This window comes from Stigmatopora argus, chromosome 21, assembly GCF_051989625.1.
Source record: "Stigmatopora argus isolate UIUO_Sarg chromosome 21, RoL_Sarg_1.0, whole genome shotgun sequence".
Lineage (NCBI taxonomy): Eukaryota > Metazoa > Chordata > Actinopteri > Syngnathiformes > Syngnathidae > Stigmatopora > Stigmatopora argus.
Window position 1 is genome coordinate 6791535 of NC_135407.1, and position 12390 is coordinate 6803924.

General features: G+C 37.2%; 1 protein-coding gene across 1 annotated transcript; it reads right to left on the minus strand.

Annotated features, from left to right (window-relative positions):
* Positions 1 to 11147: 11147 nt before the first annotated feature.
* Positions 11148 to 12360, minus strand: smim12 (small integral membrane protein 12). Its single transcript, XM_077590891.1, has 2 exons — positions 12248 to 12360; positions 11148 to 11699 (listed from the first exon to the last, which is right to left on the minus strand). Exon 2 carries the CDS (start codon positions 11687 to 11689, stop codon positions 11417 to 11419), a length of 273 nt encoding a protein of 90 aa, XP_077447017.1. The 5' UTR covers positions 11690 to 11699; positions 12248 to 12360; the 3' UTR covers positions 11148 to 11416.
* Between the last annotated feature and the right edge of the window lie 30 nt (positions 12361 to 12390).

Below are 12390 nucleotides of genomic sequence, written 5' to 3' on the forward strand. Positions count from 1 at the left end.
GAGGAGTGCTGAACTGTTTATGTTGAGGTTTAGGCATGTACCTGTTTTCCAAATGTCTGGGTTTATGAGAGAATGACATTCCAGACAGCACGATTGTTACTGTGATGTTTTCCTGGCTATCCACTCAGGATGTTGAAATGCCAAACTTTCAAAAGAACCAAAAAATTCTCCAGCATGGCCCATTATTCCCCATCATCCTTACAGGAACAATGCAATGCCTCCCAACATCCCCTCGACACTTTCCCAGGATTCTCGCTGTTAGATTCCCACAGCGCTGTCCAGTTTGGAGGAGTTGCTCCATTGTTACCTGTCTGAATTGTTCCCAAAAAAGGATGTAGACACATACAAACTCTGGATACACAGTCAAACATTTTTTTTACTAACCTCTGGCCGCTTGTTATCATTTAAATCTTGGAAGAAAAGGAGGAAGGAAACTTGACTGTCTCTTAATCTTTCCCATAGATTTATATAGTGCAACTGGCAAAAAGGGCCCAAGGTTAAAATGACATGAAACGCACAGGAAATGTTTGCAAAAGTATCTGCAAGTTTAATTTTAAAAGGAAAAGACGTCATTAAATATTGCAATTGAAGTATCTATATTTCACATCTGAGGATTTTGCAAGGATTTGGAAGACTCCATTCAAATAAAATCCTTACTTGCACTTGAAATATGTTGATCCAGATATAGTTTCCTCCCAAAAGTAAATTTCTTCCATTTCGCTCAGGTAAAAAAATTGAAGGGAAACAAAGGATTTGATTGACAAATTTATTGATTCACGACTCCATTGTCCAAACACTTTTGGCCATATTTTGCAGCTTAGAAAACAATGCCTGTCCTTCATTTGAAAAAATAATGCAACGGTATTCATTGGAAAAAAAAAAACAAGAAGTTAACCCTCCTTTCCAGTCATTGTGATAAATACAGACGCTCCCCTACTTGCGAACGATTGTTCATAAGTTGAATTTGTTTGTAAGTTGATTCAGTGCTATATTTTGTATTATAATTTATGTTTAAGGCCGATATAAGTATATTGAAGGTTTATATAAGTGCATTTGTATGTTTAAGGCTTGTATAAGTAACACACATTGGTTTGTACTGAAAAAAAAAAAAAATAATAAAATGGAGAGAATATGTACAGTACTGTAGAGAGAGAGAGAGATTTATGTATTAGAAACTGGCCAAAAGAAGCGACCTAATGACGATTGCACAGTTTTCTTCTTTTTTTCATCATAAATGATGCGGTAGCACTGTATGGCATCATTCAATTGATTTGCAAACTTTGTGCAACGTTCAATATTTGGGTCCTGCTGCTCGATCTTTCTGTTTATAAATGGTACTGACGGTCGAACGATTCAATGCCCGTGAAACGCTCACCACTCTCACGCGCATCAAGCTTCGTTATTATTGCCACTCGTTTCAAATGAAATGGCTTGCCTCTTCCTTGCAACTCCCTCAATAGAAGCCTTTAGCTTTTTACCAACCATATTCAATATTGGATGCATGAGATATTTAATGATACAAATGAAAAAGGTTCTTTGCACACTGGAGATACATTCACGCACTTTCGCATTGCAACGAAGAAGAAGGTAGATGCTGGGTGAGCTGAGCTCTCACAGCGCCAGGCGTCGGTATTAGCGGCGGAAAGAAGTACTACTCCGAAAAAGGCGCGAAATACAAAATTGGACTTGCGAACATTTTTGGACTTAAATGCAATTTGCAGACATCTTCGTATGTACCGTTGTTCGTAAGTTGAATGTTCGTAAGTAGGGGAACGTCTGTATATAGTAAGGCTTTTTTCTTTAAAAAATCGACATAGTATAGTAAGGCTAAGAAAGTCGGAGAATAAATCTGATTTCTGATTCTTCTCCTAGTTATTGCTGTGTTCCAGTGGCAAAAATATTGGTTCAGAACTTGAGGTGGGAATCAGGAGTGAGTTCAATTCCACTCTTTGCAATTCACAAATTGTTTATTGAGGTAATGAAAAGGATGAATACAACTTCCAACTTTACTGTGGTTCAGTGGCAAAGACAATGGGTCAGAACTTCAGGTGGACTCAAGTTCAAATCTGAAGTGAGTTCGATTCCACTCTTTGCAATTCTCAAATTGTTTATTGAGGTAATGAAAAGGATAAATATAACTTCCAATCACATCATTTCAGAAGACACTGTGGTCCAGTGGCAAGAACAATGGGTTGAAATTGAAGTTGGACACAAGTTCATATCTGGAGTGAGTTCAAGTCCACTCTTTGCAAATCTCAAATTGTTTATTGAGGTGATGAAAATGATAAATATAACTTCCAATCATCTCATTTCAGAAGTCACTGTGGTCCAGTGGCAAAGTCAATAGGTCAGACAGACCTCAAGTTAGTGGATTTGACTGCCATGTGGGAGACTGGGGTTCGAATCCCGCTCTCGTTTGACTGATCACTACACTAGTAGTTCAGTAAATGGGTAATCCTTTTTTCATTCAAATAAAGACTTAGTCATTTTTTTCAGCAAAACAATATTTCCGGTCAGCCTTCGGCTGACCGGAAGACAGTTGGGAGGGGGGATCCCTGGTGGTGTTCGACAGTCGGCCTTCGGCCGACTGCCGACACCATACAGTCGTTGACTGGCGACACCGGGACGTGAACCCTCGACACCCACGTCGCAGGCAGGTGACTTACCCACTATACCACGAGGCGGCCCGCCTATACATGATTGGAAGTTATACTTATCCTTTTCATTACCCAAATAAACAATTTGAGAATTGCAAAGAGTGGAATTGAACTCACTCCTGTTTTGAACTTGAGTCCACCTGAAGTTCTGACCCATTGTCTTTACCACTGGACCACAGTGAATTCTGAAATGATGTGATTGGAAGTTATATTTATCCTTTTCATTACCTCAATAAACAATTTGAGAATTGCAAAGAGTGGAATTGAACTCACTCCTGATTTGAACTTGAGTCCATCTGAAGTTCTGACCCATTGTCTTTACCACTGGACCACAGTGACTTCTGAAATGATGTGATTGGAAGTTATACTTATCCTTTTCATTACCCAAATAAACAATTTGAGAATTGCAAAGAGTGGAATTGAAATCACTCCTGATTTGAACTTGAGTCCACCTGAAGTTCTGACCCATTGTCTTTACCACTGGACCACAGTGAATTCTGAAATGATGTGATTGGAAGTTATACTTATGCTTTTCATTACCCAAATAAACAATTTGAGAATTGCAAAGAGTGGAATTGAACTCACTCCTGATTTGAACTTGAGTCCACCTGAAGTTCTGACCCATTGTCTTTACCACTGGACCACAGTGAATTCTGAAATGATGTGATTGGAAGTTATACTTATCCTTTTCATTACCCAAATAAACAATTTGAGAATTGCAAAGAGTGGAATTGAACTCACTCCTGATTTGAACTTGAGTCCACCTGAAGTTCTGACCCATTGTCTTTACCACTGGACCACAGTGAATTCTGAAATGATGTGATTGGAAGTTATACTTATGCTTTTCATTACCCAAATAAACAATTTGAGAATTGCAAAGAGTGGAATTGAACTCACTCCTGATTTGAACTTGAGTCCACCTGAAGTTCTGACCCATTGTCTTTACCACTGGACCACAGTGAATTCTGAAATGATGTGATTGGAAGTTATACTTATCCTTTTCATTACCCAAATAAACAATTTGAGAATTGCAAAGAGTGGAATTGAACTCACTCCTGATTTGAACTTGAGTCCACCTGAAGTTCCAACCCATTGTCTTTACCACTGGACCACAGTGACTTCTGAAATGATGTGATTGGAAGGTATACTTATCCTTTTCATTACCCAAATAAACAATTTGAGAATTGCAAAGAGTGGAATTGAACTCACTCCTGATTTGAACTTGAGTCCACCTGAAGTTCTGACCCATTGTCTTTACCACTGGACCACAGTGAATTCTGAAATGATGTGATTGGAAGTTATACTTATGCTTTTCATTACCCAAATAAACAATTTGAGAATTGCAAAGAGTGGAATTGAACTCACTCCTGATTTGAACTTGAGTCCACCTGAAGTTCTGACCCATTGTCTTTACCACTGGACCACAGTGAATTCTGAAATGATGTGATTGGAAGTTATACTTATGCTTTTCATTACCCAAATAAACAATTTGAGAATTGCAAAGAGTGGAATTGAACTCACTCCTGATTTGAACTTGAGTCCACCTGAAGTTCTGACCCATTGTCTTTACCACTGGACCACAGTGACTTCTGAAATGATGTGATTGGAAGTTATACTTATCCTTTTCATTACCCAAATAAACAATTTGAGAATTGCAAAGAGTGGAATTGAACTCACTCCTGATTTGAACTTGAGTCCACCTGAAGTTCTGACCCATTGTCTTTACCACTGGACCACAGTGAATTCTGAAATGATGTGATTGGAAGTTATACTTATGCTTTTCATTACCCAAATAAACAATTTGAGAATTGCAAAGAGTGGAATTGAACTCACTCCTGATTTGAACTTGAGTCCACCTGAAGTTCTGACCCATTGTCTTTACCACTGGACCACAGTGAATTCTGAAATGATGTGATTGGAAGTTATACTTATGCTTTTCATTACCCAAATAAACAATTTGAGAATTGCAAAGAGTGGAATTGAACTCACTCCTGATTTGAACTTGAGTCCACCTGAAGTTCTGACCCATTGTCTTTACCACTGGACCACAGTGACTTCTGAAATGATGTGATTGGAAGTTATACTTATCCTTTTCATTACCCAAATAAACAATTTGAGAATTGCAAAGAGTGGAATTGAACTCACTCCTGATTTGAACTTGAGTCCACCTGAAGTTCTGACCCATTGTCTTTACCACTGGACCACAGTGAATTCTGAAATGATTTGATTGGAAGTTATACTTATGCTTTTCATTACCCAAATAAACAATTTGAGAATTGCAAAGAGTGGAATTGAACTCACTCCTGATTTGAACATGAGTCCACCTGAAGTTCTGACACATTGTCTTTACCACTGGACCACAGTGAATTCTGAAATAATGTGATTGGAAGTTATACTTATGCTTTTCATTACCCAAATAAACAATTTGAGAATTGCAAAGAGTGGAATTGAACTCACTCCTGATTTGAACTTGAGTCCACCTGAAGTTCTGACCCATTGTCTTTACCACTGGACCACAGTGACTTCTGAAATGATGTGATTGGAAGTTATACTTATCCTTTTCATTACCCAAATAAACAATTTGAGAATTGCAAAGAGCGGAATTGAACTCACTCCTGATTTGAACTTGAGTCCACCTGAAGTTCTGACCCATTGTCTTTACCACTGGACCACAGTGACTTCTGAAATGATGTGATTGGAAGTTATACTTATCCTTTTCATTACCCAAATAAACAATTTGAGAATTGCAAAGAGTGGAACTGAACTCACTCCTGATTTGAACTTGAGTCCACCAGAAGTTCTGACCATTTGTCTTAACAACTGGACCACAGTGACTTCTGAAATGATGTGATTGGAAGTTATATCTATCCTTTTCATTACCTCAATAAACAATTTGAGAATTGCAAAGAGTGGAATTGAACTCAAGTCCACCTGAAGTTCTGACCCATTGTCTTTGCCACTGGACCACAGTGACTTCTGAAATGATGTGATTGGAAGTTATATTTATCCTTTTCATTACCAAATAAACAATTTGAGAATTGCAAAGAGTGGAATTGAACTCACTCCTGATTTGAACTTGAGTCCACCTGAAGTTCTGACCCATTGTCTTTGTCACTGGACCACAGTGACTTCTGAAATGATGTGATTGGAAGTTATATTTATCCTTTTCATTACCAAATAAACAATTTGAGAATTGCAAAGAGTGGAATTAAACTCACTCCTGATTTGAACTTGAGTCCACCTGAAGTTCTGACCCATTGTCTTTGCCACTGGACCACAGTGACTTCTGAAATGATGTGATTGGAAGTTATATTTATCCTTTTCATTACCGCAATAAACAATTTGAGAATTGCAAAGAGTGGAATTGAACTCACTCCAGATTTGAACTTGTGTCCAACTTCAACCCATTGTCTTTGCCACTGGACCACAGTGACTTCTGTAATGATGTGATTGGAAGTTATATCTATCCTTTTCATTACCTCAATAAACAATTTGAGAATTGCAAAGAGAGGAATTGAACTCATTCCTGATTTGAACTTGAGTCCACCTGAAGTTCTGACCCATTGTCTTTGCCACTGGACCACAGTGACTTCTGAAATGATGTGATGTGATTGGAAATTATATTTATCCGTTTCATTACCTCAATAAACAATTTGAGAATTGCAAAGAGTGGAATTGAACTCACTCCAGATTTGACCTTGTGTCAAACTTCAATTTCAACCCATTGTCTTTGCCACTGGACCACAGTGACTTCTGAAATGATGTGATTGGAAGTTATATTTATCCTTTTCATTACCTCAATAAACAATTTGAGAATTGCAACGAGTGGAATTGAACTCACTCCAGATTTGAACTTGTGTCCAACTTCAACCCATTGTCTTTGCCACTGGACCACAGTGACTTCTGTAATGATGTGATTGGAAGTTATATCTATCCTTTTCATTACCTCAATAAACAATTTGAGAATTGCAAAGAGAGGAATTAAACTCATTTCTGATTTGAACTTGAGTCCACCTGAAGTTCTGACCCATTGTCTTTGTCAGTGGACCACAGTGACTTCTGAAATGATGTGATTGGAAGTTATATTTATCCTTTTCATTACCAAATAAACAATTTGAGAATTGCAAAGAGTGGAATTAAACTCACTCCTGATTTGAACTTGAGTCCACCTGAAGTTCTGACCCATTGTCTTTGCCACTGGACCACAGTGACTTCTGAAATGATGTGATTGGAAGTTATATTTATCCTTTTCATTACCTCAATAAACAATTTGAGAATTGCAAAGAGTGGAATTGAACTCACTCCAGATTTGACCTTGTGTCAAACTTCAATTTCAACCCATTGTCTTTGCCACTGGACCACAGTGACTTCCGAAATGATGTGATTGGAAGTTATATTTATCCTTTTCATTACCTCAATAAACAATTTGAGAATTGCAAAGAGTGGAATTGAACTCACTCCAGATTTGAACTTGTGTCCAACTTCAACCCATTGTCTTTGCCACTGGACCACAGTGACTTCTGTAATGATGTGATTGGAAGTTATATCTATCCTTTTCATTACCTCAATAAACAATTTGAGAATTGCAAAGAGTGGAATTGAACTCACTCCTGATTTGAACTTGAGTCCACCTGAAGTTCTGACCCATTGTCTTTGCCACTGGACCACAGTGACTTCTGAAATGATGTGATTGGAAGTTATATTTATCCGTTTCATTACCTCAATAAACAATTTGAGAATTGCAAAGAGTGGAATTGAACTCACTCCAGATTTGACCTTGTGTCCAACTTCAACCCATTGTCTTTGCCACTGGACCACAGTGACTTCTGATATGATGTGATTGGAAGTTATATTTATCCTTTTCATTACCTCAATAAACAATTTGAGAATTGCAAAGAGAGGAATTGAACTCATTCCTGATTTGAACATGAGTCGACCTCAAGTTCTGACCCATTGTCTTTGCCACTGGACCACAGTGACTTCTGAAACGATGTGATTGGAAGTTATATTTATCCGTTTCATTACCTCAATAAACAATTTGAGAATTGCAAAGAGTGGAATTGAACTCACTCCAGATTTGACCTTGTGTCAAACTTCAATTTCAACCCATTGTCTTTGCCACTGGACCACAGTGACTTCTGAAATGATGTGATTGGAAGTTATATTTATCCTTTTCATTACCTCAATAAACAATTTGAGAATTGCAACGAGTGGAATTGAACTCACTCCAGATTTGAACTTGTGTCCAACTTCAACCCATTGTCTTTGCCACTGGACCACAGTGACTTCTGTAATGATGTGATTGGAAGTTATATCTATCCTTTTCATTACCTCAATAAACAATTTGAGAATTGCAAAGGGAGGAATTAAACTCATTTCTGATTTGAACTTGAGTCCACCTGAAGTTCTGACCCATTGTCTTTGTCACTGGACCACAGTGACTTCTGAAATGATGTGATTGGAAGTTATATTTATCCTTTTCATTACCAAATAAACAATTTGAGAATTGCAAAGAGTGGAATTAAACTCACTCCTGATTTGAACTTGAGTCCACCTGAAGTTCTGACCCATTGTCTTTGCCACTGGACCACAGTGACTTCTGAAATGATGTGATTGGAAGTTATATTTATCCTTTTCATTACCTCAATAAACAATTTGAGAATTGCAAAGAGTGGAATTGAACTCACTCCAGATTTGACCTTGTGTCAAACTTCAATTTCAACCCATTGTCTTTGCCACTGGACCACAGTGACTTCCGAAATGATGTGATTGGAAGTTATATTTATCCTTTTCATTACCTCAATAAACAATTTGAGAATTGCAAAGAGTGGAATTGAACTCACTCCAGATTTGAACTTGTGTCCAACTTCAACCCATTGTCTTTGCCACTGGACCACAGTGACTTCTGTAATGATGTGATTGGAAGTTATATCTATCCTTTTCATTACCTCAATAAACAATTTGAGAATTGCAAAGAGTGGAATTGAACTCACTCCTGATTTGAACTTGAGTCCACCTGAAGTTCTGACCCATTGTCTTTGCCACTGGACCACAGTGACTTCTGAAATGATGTGATTGGAAGTTATATTTATCCGTTTCATTACCTCAATAAACAATTTGAGAATTGCAAAGAGTGGAATTGAACTCACTCCAGATTTGACCTTGTGTCCAACTTCAACCCATTGTCTTTGCCACTGGACCACAGTGACTTCTGATATGATGTGATTGGAAGTTATATTTATCCTTTTCATTACCTCAATAAACAATTTGAGAATTGCAAAGAGAGGAATTGAACTCATTCCTGATTTGAACATGAGTCGACCTCAAGTTCTGACCCATTGTCTTTGCCACTGGACCACAGTGACTTCTGAAACGATGTGATTGGAAGTTATATTTATCCGTTTCATTACCTCAATAAACAATTTGAGAATTGCAAAGAGTGGAATTGAACTCACTCCAGATTTGACCTTGTGTCAAACTTCAATTTCAACCCATTGTCTTTGCCACTGGACCACAGTGACTTCTGAAATGATGTGATTGGAAGTTATATTTATCCTTTTCATTACCTCAATAAACAATTTGAGAATTGCAAAGAGTGGAATTGAACTCACTCCAGATTTGACCTTGTGTCAAACTTCAATTTCAACCCATTGTCTTTGCCACTGGACCACAGTGACTTCTGAAATGATGTGATTGGAAGTTATATTTATCCGTTTCATTACCTCAATAAACAATTTGAGAATTGCAAAGAGTGGAATTGAACTCACTCCAGATTTGACCTTGTGTCAAACTTCAATTTCAACCCATTGTCTTTGCCACTGGACCACAGTGACTTCTGAAATGATGTGATTGGAAGTTATATTTATCCTTTTCATTACCTCAATAAACAATTTGAGAATTGCAAAGAGTGGAATTGAACTCACTCCAGATTTGACCTTGTGTCAAACTTCAATTTCAACCCATTGTCTTTGCCACTGGACCACAGTGACTTCTGAAATGATGTGATTGGAAGTTATATCTATCCTTTTCATTACCTCAATAAACAATTTGAGAATTGCAAAGAGAGGAATTGAACTCATTCCTGATTTGAACTTGAGTCCACCTGAAGTTCTGACCCATTGTCTTTGCCACTGGACCACAGTGACTTCTGAAATGATGTGATTGGAAGTTATATTTATCCGTTTCATTACCTCAATAAACAATTTGAGAATTGCAAAGAGTGGAATTGAACTCACACCAGATTTGACCTTGTGTCAAACTTCAATTTCAACCCATTGTCTTTGCCACTGGACCACAGTGACTTCTGAAATGGTGTGATTAGAAGTTATATCTATCCTTTTTATTACCTCAATAAACAATTTGAGAATTGCAAAGAGAGGAATTGAACTCATTCCTGATTTGAACTTGAGTCCACCTGAAGTTCAGACCCATTGTCTTTGCCACTGGACCACAGTGGCTTCTGAAATGAAGTGATTGGAAGTTATATTTATCCTTTTCATTACCTCAATAAACAATTTGTGAATTGCAAAGAGTGGAATTGAACTCACTCCTGATTCCCACCTTATGTTCTGACCCAATGACTTTGCCAGTGGACCACAGCAACAACTAGAAGCAGAAGAATCAGAAGTCAGATTTATTCTCCGACTCTCTTAGTCTTACTTGCTATGTCATTTTTTAGAGAAAAAAAGCCTTACTATACTATGTCGTATTTTAAGAAAAGAAGCCTTACTATACAATATCGTTTTTTAAGAAAAAAAGGCTTCCTCTACTATGTCGTTTTTCAAGAAAAAAAGCCATGCTATACTATGTCGTTTTTTAGGAAAAAAAGCCTTACTATACTATGTCGTTTTTTAAACGGAAAAAAGCCATACTATACTATGTCGTTTTTTAGGGGGGAAAGCCATACTATACTATGTCGTTTTTTAGGGAAAATGCCTTCCTCTACTATGTCGTTTTTCAAGAAAAAAAGCCATGCTATACTATGTTGTTTTTTTAGGGGAAAAAGCCATACTATACTATGTCATTTTTTAGGAAAAAAAGCCTTACTATACTATGTCGTTTTTTAAGAAAAAAAGCCTTACTATACATGTTCTTTTTTCAAGAAAAAAGCCTTACTATACATGGTCATTTTTTAAGAAAAAATCCTTACTATACATGGTCTTTTTTGTAAATAAAAAGCCTTACTATACTATGTCGTTTTTAAAGACAAAAAAGCCTTACTATACTGTGTCGTTTTTAAAGAAAATAAGACTTACTATACTATGTCGTCTTTAAAGAAAAAAGCCTATACTATGTTGTTTTTTAAGAAAAAAGCCTTACAATACTATGTCATTTTTTAAGAAAAAAAGCCTTACTATACTATGTCGTCTTTTAAGAAAAACGCTTTACTCCATGGTCGTTTTTTTAAAATAAAAAAGCCTTACTATACATGGTCATTTTTTAATAAAAACCCTTAATATACATGGTCATTTTTAAAGAAAAAAGCCTGACTATATATACATAGTATTTATTTTTTAAACAAATAAAAGCTTTACTTTACATAGACCACTTTTTTTTTAAGAAAAAGCCTTACGATGTCCAGCCATTCAAGTCATTTTGCATGCCAGCTTTACGTTTGTACCAAATCTCGGGGTATTCTTTGCTCAGTTATGAAGCACGTCTAATAAGATGAATACATATTTGACATTATCGTCGACAAGGAAAAAGAGTGTCGCCAAACTTTCGTCAAAACATATAAATGTAGTCCGTGCAGGAAGGGGTTAACTCTTTTCAGCTCGGTTCCTATTAAGAGCTGCTTTCGGCGTGAACTCCAGTTTTTCCTTTAAGCTAAGGACCTGAGTTCCGTCCATGCCGTCCTGTTCCTGCAGTTTTCTCTCCTCCCTGAGTTCCAGAATGCTCTTGTCCTCGCGAGGTTTAGGAGTTCCTCTGATGAACCATTCCAGGTGGTACCCCACTGCTCCCACCACAAAGGCCACTGGAAATGTCACATAGGGGGCGTAGGTCCGCATGGCTGTCCAAACTACCGGCCACATGACTGCACACCTTTTGATCCCAAAAAATGGGGAAAAAAACATAGGTCCTTTATTTTCCAAACTTATTTTAAGTTTCATAATTCAATTCTAGCAGTTCATTATTATTTAAATTGACTGAAAAAGAATTGAGTGAGATATATACATATAAATATGTATATATGTAGTATATATTCAAACAATAATGAACTGCTATATATTATTTTTAATATATACATGCATATATACACACAAAATATAACTGAAAGTGCTTTAGATAAAAGGTAACCTGAGCCCACATTCCAGGGCAATAAAGCCCTAGTTGTACATTGTTCCCATAAAATAATTGGTATTCTATGATGTTCAGGTCACTCTTAGCCCTAAATATTCAACTTATATAAGAGTAAACATTTTTGTAACATTAGCTTTAGGGGGTTGCATCAACAGTAAACTGCCGTTTCATATTTTGAGTAAGGACTAATTAATGACAATATGGGCGCGTTGAGAGAAATAATGGTGGAGAAACTACTATACTGCTACTTTTCATAGGTGAAAACCATTACTTATTGTCATTCGACTCACCTTTACTGGTTCACGTTGGTGCCGCAGTGGAAGGTCTTAACTTCCGGGGGCGTGGTTATGCGTCAGAGTGCCACAGGATTGGGAGAATGTTCTTGCTCGTTATATTGTTTTCTCCTGTACATAGCACCCTCTGGCGGTCAAAA

What these genes read in the sequence shown, in the direction of transcription:
- smim12 (XM_077590891.1), bottom strand. Translation starts at nt 11,689, where the DNA reads ATGTGGCCGGTAGTTTGGACAGCCATGCGGACCTACGCCCCCTATGTG.